Source organism: Chiloscyllium plagiosum, chromosome 7 (genome assembly GCF_004010195.1).
Source record: "Chiloscyllium plagiosum isolate BGI_BamShark_2017 chromosome 7, ASM401019v2, whole genome shotgun sequence".
Lineage (NCBI taxonomy): Eukaryota > Metazoa > Chordata > Chondrichthyes > Orectolobiformes > Hemiscylliidae > Chiloscyllium > Chiloscyllium plagiosum.
In genome coordinates this window covers 1,090,860-1,106,710 of record NC_057716.1, presented here as the reverse complement: position 1 = coordinate 1,106,710, position 15,851 = coordinate 1,090,860, and the positions used below count along the sequence as shown (strand labels likewise).

General features: G+C 38.2%; 1 protein-coding gene across 3 annotated transcripts in view; it reads right to left on the bottom strand.

The window, feature by feature from the left end:
- The window catches only part of pms1 (PMS1 homolog 1, mismatch repair system component), a 113,717-nt gene that overhangs the window by 28,456 nt on the left and 69,410 nt on the right, over positions 1 to 15,851 (bottom strand). For all 3 annotated transcript variants that reach the window (XM_043692840.1, XM_043692842.1, XM_043692841.1), the window contains exons 7-9: positions 12,303 to 12,425; positions 10,426 to 10,572; positions 7,091 to 7,956 (exon numbers count right to left, since the gene is read on the bottom strand). In XM_043692840.1, the coding sequence (XP_043548775.1) occupies positions 7,091 to 7,956; positions 10,426 to 10,572; positions 12,303 to 12,425 (1,136 nt within the window). The remainder of the gene's footprint in view (positions 1 to 7,090; positions 7,957 to 10,425; positions 10,573 to 12,302; positions 12,426 to 15,851) is intronic.

Below are 15,851 nucleotides of genomic sequence, written 5' to 3'. Positions count from 1 at the left end.
GTTTCCATGCTGTACATCTCTATGACTCTACTTCCACAGCTCTCTATGGCAAGGAGTTACAAAGACACTGAACCCTCTGAGTGAAGAATTCCTCATTTCAGTCTTAAATTGTAATCCCTTTATTCTGAGACTATGCCCTCTGTCCTAGATTCTCCCATGATGAAACACATCCTAACAATTACCCTGTTAAAACCCTTTAAAATCCTACTTGTTTCATTTGAGGGATGTTGGAAGGGTTCAGAAATGATTTACAAGGTTTTTGCCAGGGTTGAAGGGTTTGAGCTACAGGGAGAGGCTGAATAGGCTGGGGTTATTTCCTTTGAGTGGCGGAGGCTTAGGGGTTACCATATAGAAGTTTATAAAATCATGAGGGGCATAGATAAGGTTAATAGACAAAGTCTTTTCCCCAGGATGGTGGACTCCAAAACTAAAGGGCATAGGTTGAAGTGGGAGGGGAAAGATTTGAAAGAGACTAAAGGGGCAACCTTTTCACGCAGAGAGTGGTGCTGTATGGAATAGGTTGCTAGAGGAAGTGGTGGAGGCTGGTACAATTACAACACTTAAAAGACATCTGGATGGGTACATGAATAGGAAGGGTTTAAGAGAGATATGGGCCAAATGTGGCAAGTAGGACTAGATTAATTTAGGATTTTGTTCGGCATGGACATGTTGGACTGAAGGGTCTGTTACCATGCTGTACAGCTCTATGACACTATGGCTGGACTCCCAACTTGTTTAACCTTTGCTTATAAGAAAATCCCTCTATACTGGGGAATCATCCTAGAGAATTCCTTTGAACTGCCTCCAATTAAATAATGTTCAGAGTACTCCATATACGGTCTTACCAGTATCTTAGACTTCCCTATTTTCATACTCTAACCACCATAAAATAAGGGCCAACATTCCATTAGCATTCCTGATTACCTGCTGCACCTAGATGCTAGATTTAAGTTGCATGCGCAAGTTACTCCAAGCCCCTTTGTGCTGTCGTCTCCTGCAGTTCTTCTCCATTTAAATAATATGGTTCTTTTGTTCTCCCTTCCAAATGAACTTCACATTTTACCACTTTATGATCCATTTCCCAACATTCTGCCCAATTACTTAATTTATCACCGCATCTGTCTATAAAATGTATCCCTCTCGTAAGCTGCCTTTCCACCCATTTTTGTGTCATCTGCAAATTTTGTTACCATACCTTTGCTTTCTTCCTTCAACTCATTAATATATATTCTGAACAGTTGTTTGAACCTGTGAAATTCTACGTCACAGGTTGCCAACCTGAAAGAGAACCCACTTGCTGTTTCCTGCTCATTAGTCAATTCTCTATCCATGCCAATGCACTACCTCTAACATCATGGACTCTAATCTTATGACTTAACCTTTTTTGAGGTACCTTGTCGAATGCCTTCTGGAGTCCAAAAACAACTCACCTTCTGGCTGTTTTCTATCTATCCTGATTGAGACTTCCTCAGAAATTCTTAATGAATTAGTCAGAAATGATCTTCCCTTTCATGGAGCCATGCTGAGTCTGCTTCATTAGATTATGATTTTCCAAATATTCTGCTATTACTTCCTTCATAACGGATTCCAACATTTTTCAAATAATAGATGCTAATCGGTCTATAGATATGCACTTTTTGCATCAAGGTGCCACACTGATAGTTTTCAAATTCTCCAATATTTCTTCAGAATCCAATATTTCCATGGCTATGTCTTTTAAAATTCTAGAATCCAAACCATCGAGGTAAGAGGACTTATTCACTTTAGCCCCATTACTTTATCTAATATTACTTCTCTAGTGATAGTAATTAATTTCTTCCCTGTATTTGTTAGTATAAATGAAATGTTCAAAGTATCTTCCACAGTAAAGACTGATGCAAAACTGTTTACATTCTTTCCTATTTCCTTGTTCCCCATAACCGTTTCTCCCGATTCATTTTTTAAGCAGGCTATATTCACTTTGAGCCCTCTCTTCCATTTTATAGATTTAAAGAAACTCTTATCATCAACTTTTATATTCCTTGCTGGTTTGCCCTTGTAGTTTATTTCCTCTGTTTTTATTATCTTTTGTCCTTCTTTGCTAGATTCTGAATTTATCCCATTCTTTGTGAATGTCATTGCTTTTTGCCTCCTTATACATTTGTCTTTCAACTCAATACTCTCCTTCCCTGGTTAGCCATGGTTAGTTTAGCCCTCTCTTAGTATATCTCCTCCTTACTGGGATGCATTTTTGCAGAGTCATGAATTACCTCCTTAAGTGCTGGAATTATAGGGATGAAGGAGTTTGCAGAGGTATGGGACAGCAAGAGCAAGAGATTTGAAATCAATTTGTTGACAGGGTCGTGGTGACAGGGAGTAGGACAAGATACAGGCAGTAGAATTTGGGACAAATTGCAATTTATATCTCGTAAGGGTTGCATTGGCAATGAAGTTAATTTGGCGATAAATAGATGCACAAACAGCAATTAGAGTGGGGCAAGTAAACAATGAGTAGCAGATGAGTAGAAGGAAAAAGGGTAAAACATAAAAGTGATGGGGAAGGGCAAGAAAAATTGAAGATACACAGTGAAAGTGAACTACTTTCTTGTTTGAATAATATAATTGAAAATCAAGATATAGGGCAATATATTTCTATTATTGTATATCATATTGTGTGTGCCCATTATAAAATAGCATTTCTTCTAACCAACTATAAGCAATACTATTGGTGAGATTTTAATCACGCATGTAAATATTTATAACTTCCTGAGCTTCACAAGCTGGCTGAGGAGCAGTTCCATTATAAAAGGATGGATGTCTTTTCCTCCAGATAATTTTGGACAGCTACATTGCAAGGTGTAGAATTAAATCATACAGACTGGAAAGGTAGCGGGTTTGATGCAGTAGGTAGTATTTAGCAGGTATCACTGAGCCAGTTAGTTGAGACATTACAGTTAGCTTCAGTACACAGCTGACAAATGAGGTGCAGGAGTAGCAGAAGTGAAAAAACTGCTACTGATCACTAAAAATGATTCCTGCCAGAAAATGCACATATGGATATCAAGCAAGAATTGATTAATGTTCTTCTCTGTTGCTCATTGAAAATATACTGCCAAATGTCACCACCTAAGATTCACATACAAAGAAATTATTGGAGCAAATTAATAGAGGCGACTAGTGTTGACTGATTAGATATCTCAAATCGAGACATCGCCTAAGGAGAGGAATGAACAAAACTGAAGAAAGTAGAAGCTGTCACAATATTAATAGAAAAATGGGATGTGTATTGAGATGAGTCACTACATACGAGATGTTATGGCTTGAACCTGCAGTGAATAACAGATAAATTTCAAATAAAACAAAGAACTGCGGATGCTGGAGATCTGAAACAGAAACAGAAATTGCCGGTGAAGCTCAGCAGGGCTGGCAGCATCTACAGGAAGTGCACAGAGCTAATGCTTTGAGTCCAGTGACTCTTTTTATCAGAATTGAATTGTAATGAATCTCAAAGTTGAGTGATAGAACCAGTGGACTCAGGTGCAACAGAAGATGTCAAAAATAACTTCCAATTACTTTGAGGAAACCCAGGATTTCACCAAATCTGGCTACAAATATTACTCATGTAACCTTTAAGTTCCTGATCATTATATAGTTGCAGTTTTGAATCAGATAAAACAGCAAATGTTATTTGAGGACAACTCTAAGTTGACAGTGCTCAGTTAGTTAAACATAAGAATTCAATGTTCCCCAAATCCCAATTCCTTTCAGTATTGTTCCGATAGCCAGCACACACAAAATATTCCAACCAGGTGTGCACAAGGCAGCTCTCTTAAATTACCACACATGAAGCCAAACCAAAAAATGGTGGAGGGGTGGGGGTGGGGGTGGAGCACTTCAATAAATCACCTATGCATTAAAAAAAATAGATTGGGCATTATTTCCTCAGCCTTTATAACGTATCTGCAATCCTGTCCAAGATGTTCTGATTATTTTACACACTGAACATCACTTTTTTAGTAGAATGGGGATAGGACAAGAAAGAGAAGTTTCAGAACATGAAAAATATAAAATTTGCAAAGGATAAACAAATTTGAAATTTACTGCTGTACAATTTTTCAGTTTTGGTACAGCATATCACTGGACCTTAACAGGCAGGTTTCTGCTTTACATATTCTGCTGTTCTGAAGAAAGGTCACTGAACCCTAAACATTAATTCTGCATTCTCTCCTCAGATGCTGCCAGACCTGCTGAGATTTTCCAGCAATTTCTGCTTTTGTTTCTGATTTCTAGCATCTGCATTTTTTTTTGTTCTGCCTTCAATATGTTTGGCAGCCTATATGCTTAGTACTATTCTATGGGTTCAGAGGGTCAGTAATCCTCTAGTGCACTGCCTGAGTGACCATTCCTCACAAATCTTGGTAAACCTTCCAGTGTGGTGGCTGAACAGCCACATTCGCATTTGTCCTGTACTGTCCACCCACGTTCGAGCAAGGAAGTAAAGGAACAAAAATGAAGAGTGATAACTTTTGCTAACTGGTCTATCATGCAAGCACAGACTCCAATTGTATTGCTCAAAGTGCTGCGGCAGCCAATATTAGGAAACATTGCATTAAATTTGGAATGTTTTTGATCTCCACATTCAACAGCATATTTTTGCAGCAAGAAACAAGGGAATTTAGATTTCAGGGTTTTAAAAACTAAATGCTGCATGATTATTTGTAAGTTTATTCTTATACTCTATGTAATCAATTAATAACTTCTATTTGTTCCACTTAATATTTACTTTTCCTTAGCTTAATACATTTCTTATAAGCATAATTTTCGCACCTTCCTGTGGAGGTACAGTGACAGGAGCAAATAAAATTCCCTTATGTTTAAGTCTGATCAATTTTTAGCCTGATTCAAAGTAGACAAAAAATTGTGCTACTGAAAACATCTCATTATAGAGTCATAGAGATATACACCACGGAAACAGACCCTTCGGTCCAACTCGTCCATGCCGACCAGATATCCCAACCCAATCTAGTCCTACCTGTCATCACCCAGCCCATATCCCTCCAAACCCTTCCTATTCATATACCCATCCAGATGCCTTTTAAATGCTGTGATTGTACTAGCCTCCACCACGTCCTCTGGCAGCTCATTCCATACACGTACCACCCTCTGCATGAAAACGTTGCCCCTTAGGTCTCTTGTATATCTTTCCCCTCTCACATTAAACTTATGCCCTCTAATTCTGGACTCCCCCATCCCAGGAAAAAAAACTTTGTCTATTTATCATATCCATACCCCTCATGATTTTGTAAACCTCTATAAAGTCACCCCTCAGACTCCAAAGCTTCAAGGAAAACAGCCCTTCCCCATAGTTCAAATCCTCCAACCCTGGCAATATCCTTGTAAATCTTTTCTGAACCCTTTCAAGTTTCACAACATCTTTCCGAAAGCAAGGAGACCAAACTCCTATGCAATATTCCAACAGTGGCCTAACCAATGTCCTGTACAGGCGCAACATGACCTCCCAACTCCTGTACTCAAAACTCTGACCAATAAAGGAAAGCATACCAAACCGTCTTCTTCACTATGCTATCTACCTGCGACTCCACTTTCAAGGAGCTATGAACCTGCACTTCAAGGTCTCTTTTTTCAGCAACACTCCCTAGGACCTTACTGTTAAGTGTATAAGTCCTGCTAAGATTTGCTATCCCAAAATGCAGCACCTCACATTTATCTAAATTAAACTCCATCTGCCACTTCTCAGCCCATTGGCCCATCTGATCAAGATCCTGCTGTAATCTGAGGTAACATTTTACGCTGTCCACTACACCTCCAATTTTGGTGTCATCGGCAAACTTACTAACCTCTTACGCTCACATCCAAATCATTTATATAAATGACAAAAAGTAGAGGACCCATCACCGATCCTTATGGCATTCTACTGGTCACAGGCCTCCAGTCTGAAAAATAACCCTCCATCTACCTTTGAGCCTGTTCTGTATCCAAATGGCTAGTTCTCCCTGTATTCCATGAGATCTAACCTTGCTAACCAATTTCCCATGGGGAACCTTGTTAAACGCCTTAGTGAAGCCCATACAGATCACACCTACCATTCTGCCCTCACCAATCTTCTTTATTACTTCTTCAAAAAACTCAATCAAGTTTATGAGACATAATTTCCCACGCACAAAGCCATGCTGGCTATCCCTAATCAGTCCTTGCCTTTCTAAATACATGTACATCCTGTCCCTCAGGATTCCCTCCAACAATTACCTACCACCGACGTCAGGCTCTCTAGTCTATAGTTCCCTGGCTTGTCTTTACCTCCTTTCTTAAAGAGTGGCACCATGTTAGCCAACCTCCAGTCTTCTGACACCTCACCTGTGACTATCAATGATACAAATATCTCAGTAAAAGGCCCAGCAATCACTTCTCTAGCTTCCCACAGAGTTCTAGGGTACACCTGTTTAGGTCCTGGGGATTTATCCACTTTTATGCTTTTCAAGACATCCAGCACTTCCTCCTCTGTAATATGGACATTTTTCAAGATGTCATCTATTATTTCCCTACATTCTATATCTTCTATTTTCTTTTCCACAGTAAATACTGATGCAAAATACTCATTTAGTATCTCCCCCATCTCCTGCGGCTCCACACAAAGACCGTCTTGCTGATCTTTGAGGGGCCCTATTCTCTCCCTAGTTATACTCAATCACTTAATTACTAGGCCACTCAATATAGCAAGCAACAAAATTTGATTTCACATAACAACTGCTGTAAAATCAACATTTCTCAAAAAAATTGAAGAGATCATAAATTTCAATTTAAAAATGTACTCAAAAGTATGTCATTCATGGAAAAAGTATAATCACTTTTTGTTATGAAAAAATATTCATGAAGGAAATCCATGAATGGAAATTAAGTTTTGGAGAAAAATTAATTGCAGAAGCACATAATATATTTTAACAATACAGCCTGCCTGCATGGCGTCTCTAACATGCCAAAAATAATTTTCCACTTTATATTTCAAGTAATGGGATTTACACTGCATCCAATGAGTCACAGAGAATGGAAACAAGTAGGGTATGAACTCAAAAGATTTAATTTGGAAACTTACTTTTTTTTCTCATCCTCATTCAGGTTTTTCCACATCTCTTCAAGTTTCATGCTGACATCTGGCAGATTAGCCCTTGGGTTCTCTGCCAACAGTTTGGGTCGAATTTCTTGCATGAAAAGAGTAGAGGCTGACCGACATTTTTTGACAGTGCGATTGCTGATCAGGTCATATATAGTGATCTGTCCAATCTTCTCCTTTACTACATTAGGAGACTTTTTATTTGGGTCATTGGTTGGGCTACTGTTAATTGAGTTTTGCTGTTTGGTTTCATTACAATTTATTTGCATTTGGTCTGAAGTGTCTTTGGGCACGAACAATTTTACAGGCTCAAACATTTGTTCTACAGAATCCTTCATCCCATGTCCCATACTCCAGTTATCAGCAGTTAGTTCAGCACAGTCTTTTGCAACTGAAATCTGTTCACTTAACGCCACAGGGGGCAGGGTTGGATCATTATCTATTTCTGGATGTACTGCATTATTTATGTGAGAATGATTCTTTAAAACGATATCATCATCATCCCGTGAAAACATCACATCAAATTCTGAGACAGAAGTTGATGATCTATCCTCAGACGGAAGAGGTGTTTCTTGGAAATGAGTCTGAGCAATGCTGTTGTCAAAATTCTCATTTATATCATCAGCTGCAGGAGAAATGTCATTGGAAAACGAGGTTTTGTTGGAACCAGTGTACATTGTGTCTGAAATTTGAGATATCTCTGGTGTTAGACCACAGTGATTTATCTCACCATTGTGAACATGTCCAGTTTCTTTCAAACATTCAGAGGATGATTCATCAGTTCCATTTCCAGCAAGTTGACCATAAACAGAAATCAATACCTTCTCAATGGCAAGCAAAATGGCCTCCTGGTGACAGAAGATTTAAAACAAAACATTTTATGCAGAGCACCAATTTTATTATTTCTTCAAGAAGTGTTTCAATATATCAATACAAATTATATCGAAAACCAAAACAAAGTCAGCATAAACATCTTTTATTTGAACTCCAGGCCACTTTTGAGTTACAATTCAAAACTCACTTGGTGCAGCCAAAAACAGACCTAGAATATTTTAAGTCACACTCTTCAGTATAATCTCATGGGTGGATTTTCCTCTGATCTGGCTGACTTAATGAAAATCCCACTTATGTACAGGCTAAAATTACTAACAGGCTAATCAAAAGTATATTTAAATTGGAAATGAATCTCAAAGTTAAATTGCATTCCCTTGTCACTACTTTGTCTTGCAACATGGTAGAAGAAATGATCAAAATTGGAAAGAAGTAGCTGTTAAAAAATTCTTGAAAGCCTTTCTGTCGATGATTCTGGAAGGGGTGAGGAACAGTTACCGAGAATCACCAGGGCATGTTCTTCACCGGCATGGAAATAGGTTGGATATGGAAGATATAGACTGTAGGGAAATAGATGGTGACATCTTGCAAAATGTCCAGATTACAGAGGAGAAAGTGCTGGATGTCTTGAAACAGTTAAAGGTGGATAAATCCCCAGGACCTGATCAGGTGTACCCGAGAACTCTGTGGGAAGCTAGAGAAGTGACTGCTGGGCCTCTTGCTGAGATATTTGTATCATCGATAGTCACAGGTGAGGTGCCCGAAGACTGGAGGTTGGCAAATGTGGTCCCACTGTTTAAGAAGGGCGGTAAAGGCAAGCCAGGGAACTATAGATTGGTGAGCCTGACCTCGGTGGTGGGCAAGTTGTTGGAGGGAATCCTGAGGGACAGGATGTACATGTATTTGGAAAGGCAAGGACTGTTGGGATAGTCAACGTGGCTTTGTGCGTGGGAAATCATGTCTCACAAACTTGGTTGAATTTTTTTGAAGAAGTAACAAAGAAAATTGATGAGGGCAGAGCAGTAGATGTGACCTATATGGACTTCAGTAAGGCGTTCGACAAGGTTCCCCATGGGAGACTGATTAGCAAGGTCAGATCTCATGGAATACAGGGAGAACTAGCCATTTGGATACAGAACTTGCTCAAAGGTAGAAAACAGAGGGTGTTGGTGGAGGGTTGTTTTTCAGACTGGAGGCCTGTGACCAGAGGAGTGCCGCAAGGATCGGTGCTGGGCCCTCTACTTTTTGTCATTTACATAAATGATTTGCATGCGAGCATAAGAGGTACAGTTAGTAAGTTTGCAGATGACACCAAAATTGGAGGTGTAGTGGACAGCAAAGAGGATTACCTCAGATTACAACAGGATCTGGACCAGATGGGCCAATGGGCTGAGAAGTGGCAGACCGAGTTTAATTCAGATAAATGCGAGGTGCTGCATTTTGGGAAAGCAAATCTTAGCAGGACTTATACACTTAATGGTAAGGTCCTGGGGAGTGTTGCTGAACAAAGAGACTTTGGAGTGCAGGTTCATAGCTCCTTGAAAGTGGAGTCGCAGGTAGATAGCATAGTGAAGAAGGCGTTTGGTATGCTTTCCTTTATTGGTCAGAGTATTGAGTACAGGAGTTGGGAGGTCATGTTGCGCCTGTACAGGACATTGGTTAGGCCACTGTTGGAATATTGCGTGTAATTCTAGTCTCCTTCCTATCGGAAAGATTTTGTGAAACTTGAAAGGTTCAGAAAAGATTTACAAGAATATTGCCAGGGTTGGAGGATCTGAGCTACACGGAGAGGCTGAACAGGCTGGGGCAGGTTATAATCCATCCTCTGATCGGCACTTAAAAACTTAAGATCCCGATAAAACATTATACACAATAGAGTCAATTGCAAATTTTAAAGCTACATGTGTTGTGCTTAGTATTGTTCTGGAGTTGTCATTTTTGGGCCAATAAATACGATAGTGCTTAACTTAATGAAACCTTTCCCTTGTCAAAAAGTCCAGAACCAAAGGGTATTATCACAGAACAAGGTGCCACACATTTAAGACAGAGATGCGTAGTTGACAGTTCATCAGAGGGCAAGGTTGTTGCCTAGCTCTGTTGGGGAGAACAGAGATGTGGAATTTGGCCCAGCCACATCCTCGCTCAGAGAGTAGTAAATCTGTAGAATTCTTTGCTGCAGGGGGCTTTTGAGGCTGGGTTGTTAAGTATATTTAAGGCTGAGATAGATATATCTTTAATCAGTAAAGGAATCCAGGGTGTGAAAAGGCAGGAAAGTAGAGTTGAGAATGATCAAATGAGCTATGATCTCACTGAATGGTGGAGCAGACTTGATAGGCTGAGAGGTTCAGTTACACTTTTATGCCTTTTGGTCTTAAGGAAACTTAATGTAAAGTTATTTTATAAGGGGTTCCATTTCAATGTCAAATGGTCTTCAAACCTAATCTGTTAATGATAACAATAAAAAGATATTTTCAAGTGCATCTCACCTTGTTGTGAAACATTACTTGAGTTTTATCTGGTTTTAAATTAACATCGACAACTGAGGCCGGAACAGAGATATTCAAGAAGAAAACTGGATAACGCATATGTGCAGAATCCTTCTGGGATTGAGAGCTGTAGTACTGCCGAACCAACTGCAAAATTCAACCAAAAAATAAGTTAATCTATCTGTACAGGACATCCCAAGCAATATCTTCTGAGGATATTAGAACAAATGTTTTGTTCAGAAAAACACACTGAACATCCTTGTGAAGTAACTTTGTATCAATTCCAATTCAGTGACTTTTCGCTTATGTTAGCCGACCTAAAGATCTAGTGAAGAACTAGTTAAAGTCTTGTCTTTTCAACGTGCTACGATAAAATATTTCAACAAATGAACCAAAGCTAGATGTCAAAACACAGTCTAAATATTGCATCCCATTCATAAATGAAGATATATAATGTGTGGAATAATCTGCTTCATCCAAAAGCAATAATTATAATAATATCAATTCACAAAGATAAGAATGTTGGACCTATAGGTTTAAAGAACCAGACTTCTCATCTTGAAAATAAACTACAGTCCGTTTATTGAAAAGTTGCAGATTATGATGTCAAATGTTAAAATCACTGCAGAATAGATATCAAAAATACTAAACATGCTGCTTTCTGAATAATATATTGCAGAAGACTCTGTTTCAATTTCGTATCTTTTTAAAAAGAAAGAATCCAAAAATGATTCAGATAATTCAGACCTAACTAGGTATTAGCCACGCTGTTAGGTTTTTCAGGACGATGAAGCAGAAGCATTGAAAAGAAAATCAGTGCTGGCAAGCAAGTTCCACCCTATTATCCAATTAGTTTATCCTAACATGTAGTTTACTACATTAACAAATTATATAAATAAACCTGAGATACGTAAAATCTTCTAATTTAATTCCACTACAGCCAAACTGAAATTGCACATACGTTGCAAAAATAGAGTGAACTCACATCTCATGGAATCATAGAATCCCTACAGAGTAGAAATAGGCCATTCGGCCCAACAAGTCCACATCAACCCTCCTAAAAGTATCCCACCCACACCAATTCCCTTACCCCTATTACTTTTACAATTCCTCTGACTAATGCATCTAACCTACACATCCCTCAACACTATGGGCAATTTACCATAGCCAATTCACTTAACCTGCGCACAGTGGGAGGAAACCAGAGCACCCAGAGGAAACCCATGCACACACAGGGAGAATGTGCAAACTCCACACAGTTTCCCGAGGATGGAATCAAACCCGGGTCCCTGGCGCTGAGGCAGTACTGCGAACCACTGAGCCACCATGCTGCTCAGATAACATCTGAGTTATTATTTGCAAAATCAGACATATTTCAACTGCAGTAGCTTTCAGGGATAAGTTGAGAAATCACAGTATTTTAATTTAAAAATTGACAGGACAATGAAGCAGAAGCATTGAAACTCAAAAATGTACATATAGTAAGTTGTGTTTTTGTGTCCAAGTATAAAACACAACCAATTTAGTCAATTAGAATCAATAATAAAACAATTACTGCAATATCCATTAGGTTAGTTCTTGCTCAGGTAAATATGGGTTCAAGTCAATATTAAATTGATTGAAAACCATAATATCGCAATGATAGCAGACAAAAGTCAACCAAATCTGCCCTTTTGCGCCCTTTAAGTAAATATAGAAATAATGCAAAGGTTTGATCTCAAGGTCTACCATGCATATAACTCAATGTCCTACCTCAGCCTATATGAGACAATTTATACCTGCCTTATACCAAGGTAAGAAAATTCTTCACTGGAAGGAACATTTATTGCACTCTAGAAAAACAGGTAAGCATAAGTATCATTAGGTTATTAACCTACCTTCATTATTTCCTTGTGATGAACAGGTCTGGAATTAACAGAGATGAAACTTCTGTCAGGGCTGATAAGACTTGTTGAGGAGGGGTTAGAACCTGGCTTAGGCAGGAAACCACTAAGGAAAATCTGTGAATCCCAGAAAGAAAAACCCACAAATGTAACAATTGTACTGTTACCAATACAATGTTTATAAAAGAGCTCTAACTCACTCTACATAACAGTGAAATCACATAGGTTTGGCCTTGCAACTTTCCATGGTGATTCAACTAAATCAAATATATCACCAGGAGACCCAAAAGCAGAAGTCCAGGTGTTTCTGAGGAGGAAACAAAAATCATTCAGAGGGCCTATCAATCACTCGTATATCTTAGCAACTAGGTTTAGAACAGTAAGGGTTGTCTGCAGCTTTTCCCCTTAAATAGATCCACAAAGAGTCTCCCCAAATGAAAATCGAAAAATGTCAAATCATTGTAATCACATAATTTGAACTAATCAGCAAAAGCTGCCTACTGTATTTGTAACTATGTAATTGCTTGTGTCAATTACAGAATTAAGGGGCTCTTGATAACATTATTTTATAATTACAATTTAAATTTCCAAGACACAGTTGCCCAACATATACACATTGTTTTTTTTCCCGATACTACTTCTGCTGCATCTCAACATTATCTGGAATTATTGATCTGCAGATCAATAATTTTCTATATTATCTAATTTAGTAGTAATTACTACACCTTTCCACCATCTGACCCAATGCTGGAATGCATATAGGCGAAGGGTACTATTGAGTAAACATGAAGGTCAGAAAGAAAATATCTGTCAGACATGCACCATTGGGTTACAATGTGACTGATACATTCACTATATTTATTTCAATATTTTTTTAAAAATAGCTGGACATTTATTTTCACAAAACATCTTCCAATCACAGTGACCGCTTTTGCATTCCCACCACCTGCATTCTTCATCTTACTCTCTGAGAGGCACTCTGGCCTTACATTTATATAAGTTGAGATCCTTCTGGTTTGAAGGACAAAATATGCATTGCACTTAATTTTTGTTTTACAGTTGCTGTATTCAGTTAACTTACATTAAACATAGAGATGGCAGATTAAAATATTAATCAAGTATGTTGCTCTATACTTATCGTCTGATATAACAGGAATAATCCATTATGCTCTTTATAGGAAGCTTAAGTCTCCCATTATAATCTCATTCCCATACCAAAGCTGGGAGAAGAATGTTAGCCTGCCAGTTTTGCCTCATGTTATCACTGCACGGTGTCTGGGATATGAATTTTCTGCTGCAACCCCCCAACCGTTTTACAAGAAATTGGTGCAAGTTAAACAGTTGGATTTAAATATTTTCTAAGCAACTGTTCAGAGATGTTATGATACACCTCTAAATCTTGTGGGACTTGAAACCAGGCCCCCCGGTTCAAAGGTAGGGATTCTACCACTGCACCACAACAGCCCATCAGGAGAATTTTGATAACTTCTAATTAATCTGTTCAGAAATATTATTACACACTTCATTCACAGACATTAAAATCAGATGGTTGTCTATCTGCTGCAGCAGATGGGAAATTAAGTCTCCAGTTAGATTTCTTACCAGAAATGCACAGGCAGTTATAGAGTCATAGAGATGTACAGCATGGAAACAGACCCTTCGGTCCAACCTGTCCATGCCGACCAGATATCCCAACCCAATCTAGTCCCACCTACCAGCACCCGGCCCATATCTCTCCAAACCCTTCCTATTCATATACCCATCCAAATGCCTCTTAAATGTTGCAATTGTACCAGCCTCCACCACATCCTCTGGCAACTCATTCCAGACACGCACCACCCTCAGCATGAAAAAGTTGCCCCTTAGGTCTCTTTTGTATATTTCCCCTCTCACCCTAAACCTATGCCCTTTAGTTCTGGACTCCTCGACCCCAGGAAAACACTTTGTTTATTTATCCTATCCAATCTAAGTTTTTATTTTTGTGTATTTTTAACTATATTTGGAAAGTTATGCATATCACATCATTAAAATGTTTATTGGTTAATTTTATATATATTCAACATTGAAGCAATAGTTAAAAAAATGAACTTGCGAAACACAAGTTTTTTGCACTGAAATCAAGGGAGTTGGTAGGTATTTTTTTCTGTTATCTATTCATTCTAAACAACTCTACCCATACTTTTTTTAATTCACTATACAAATTCCACTTAATTTCTTTTAAAGTTCTGAAGTTAAGAAATTTATTTAAAGTTGTAAGTATACACTTAATTCAAACAAAAATGCTGCAGTGTTGAACTTTATTGAACAAATCCTAGGGGGAGTTTGTGTAAATTAATAACTGTCAAGGTTAGAGGGCAGTGCCAAAGGTGACACAGTCGAGGTGATTACTCATTTTTAACCAATTCCAACTTAAACCACTTGAAGCTTAAGTTTAATCTTTGTATAGTTTCTAAATTTATACTTGTAACAAATGTCTCCATCAAAATTAAGCAGCAATTTTTTTTTAATTTCAGGAAATATAGAGTTATATTTAAGTGAGTGGATCATAGCTGAGTTTAAAATTGTTTAACTGGAGACACTTTAAAGAACAGAACCGAAGCAGAAACTATTTTCTACTATTACAATAAATCATTTTTACGTTCACACAACATTTTAAAAAGTCATTAGCCAGAGAAAAACATTTTGCCTAAAGAAAATGTGCAAGTAACATGTCAATGTTCATTATTCTTTAACTTTTTTTGGAAGTAATTATCAAATTAATAAAAAAGACAGGCTGCAATGTTTCCATAGTTATTTTAGCAATTAGTGAAGGTTCCATGCTACAGTCAGAACACATTTGTCAGCTCTTAATAACTTTATTCCCAAGCTGCCAGGGTGCAAATGGACTGCTGTGTAGGTATATGTATATTTCTAGCTGAACAGCATAAATTCTAGTGGGCAAATAATTTTCTGAAACTACTTCTAATAAAACATCCAGGGTGAGCCATCGTACCATCTCATTGCACATAACATCCAACACAATGGCCTTGATTCTGCAGCTCCTGGCAAATAAACGATGCTCACTTTATTAAGCTGCCCACAGATATTTTGTTACCTTTCCTATGAAAATTTGCAATCATCGATAATTTAAAAAACTACAGTGACTTCTTGAGGGGATACGGAACCTCAGTGAAAAGGGCAAGCAGTAGCATGTTGCTTAAACAAGACAGTATTTTCAAGATGGGATAGAATAGGTTGATTAACTATAAGCCAGTCAGCCTTACCTTGGTTGTGAGCAAACTGTTAAAAATGTTCTATTAAATAGAATAACTCATCATTTGGAAAGGAACTGATTAATCAAAGACAATCAGCATGCATTTGTTAAGGCAACATTGTGGCTGAAAGCTTGATGGAACATTTTGAGGAGGAACCAGGAGAGTGGATAACAGTTAGGGTTAGTTTGATGCAATCTACATTATAACAAGGTTTTTGACAAGGTACAATGGGACAGACTTATCAGAAACGTAAGTCCATGGGATCCAATGGAGAGGGGAAAATCTAGAC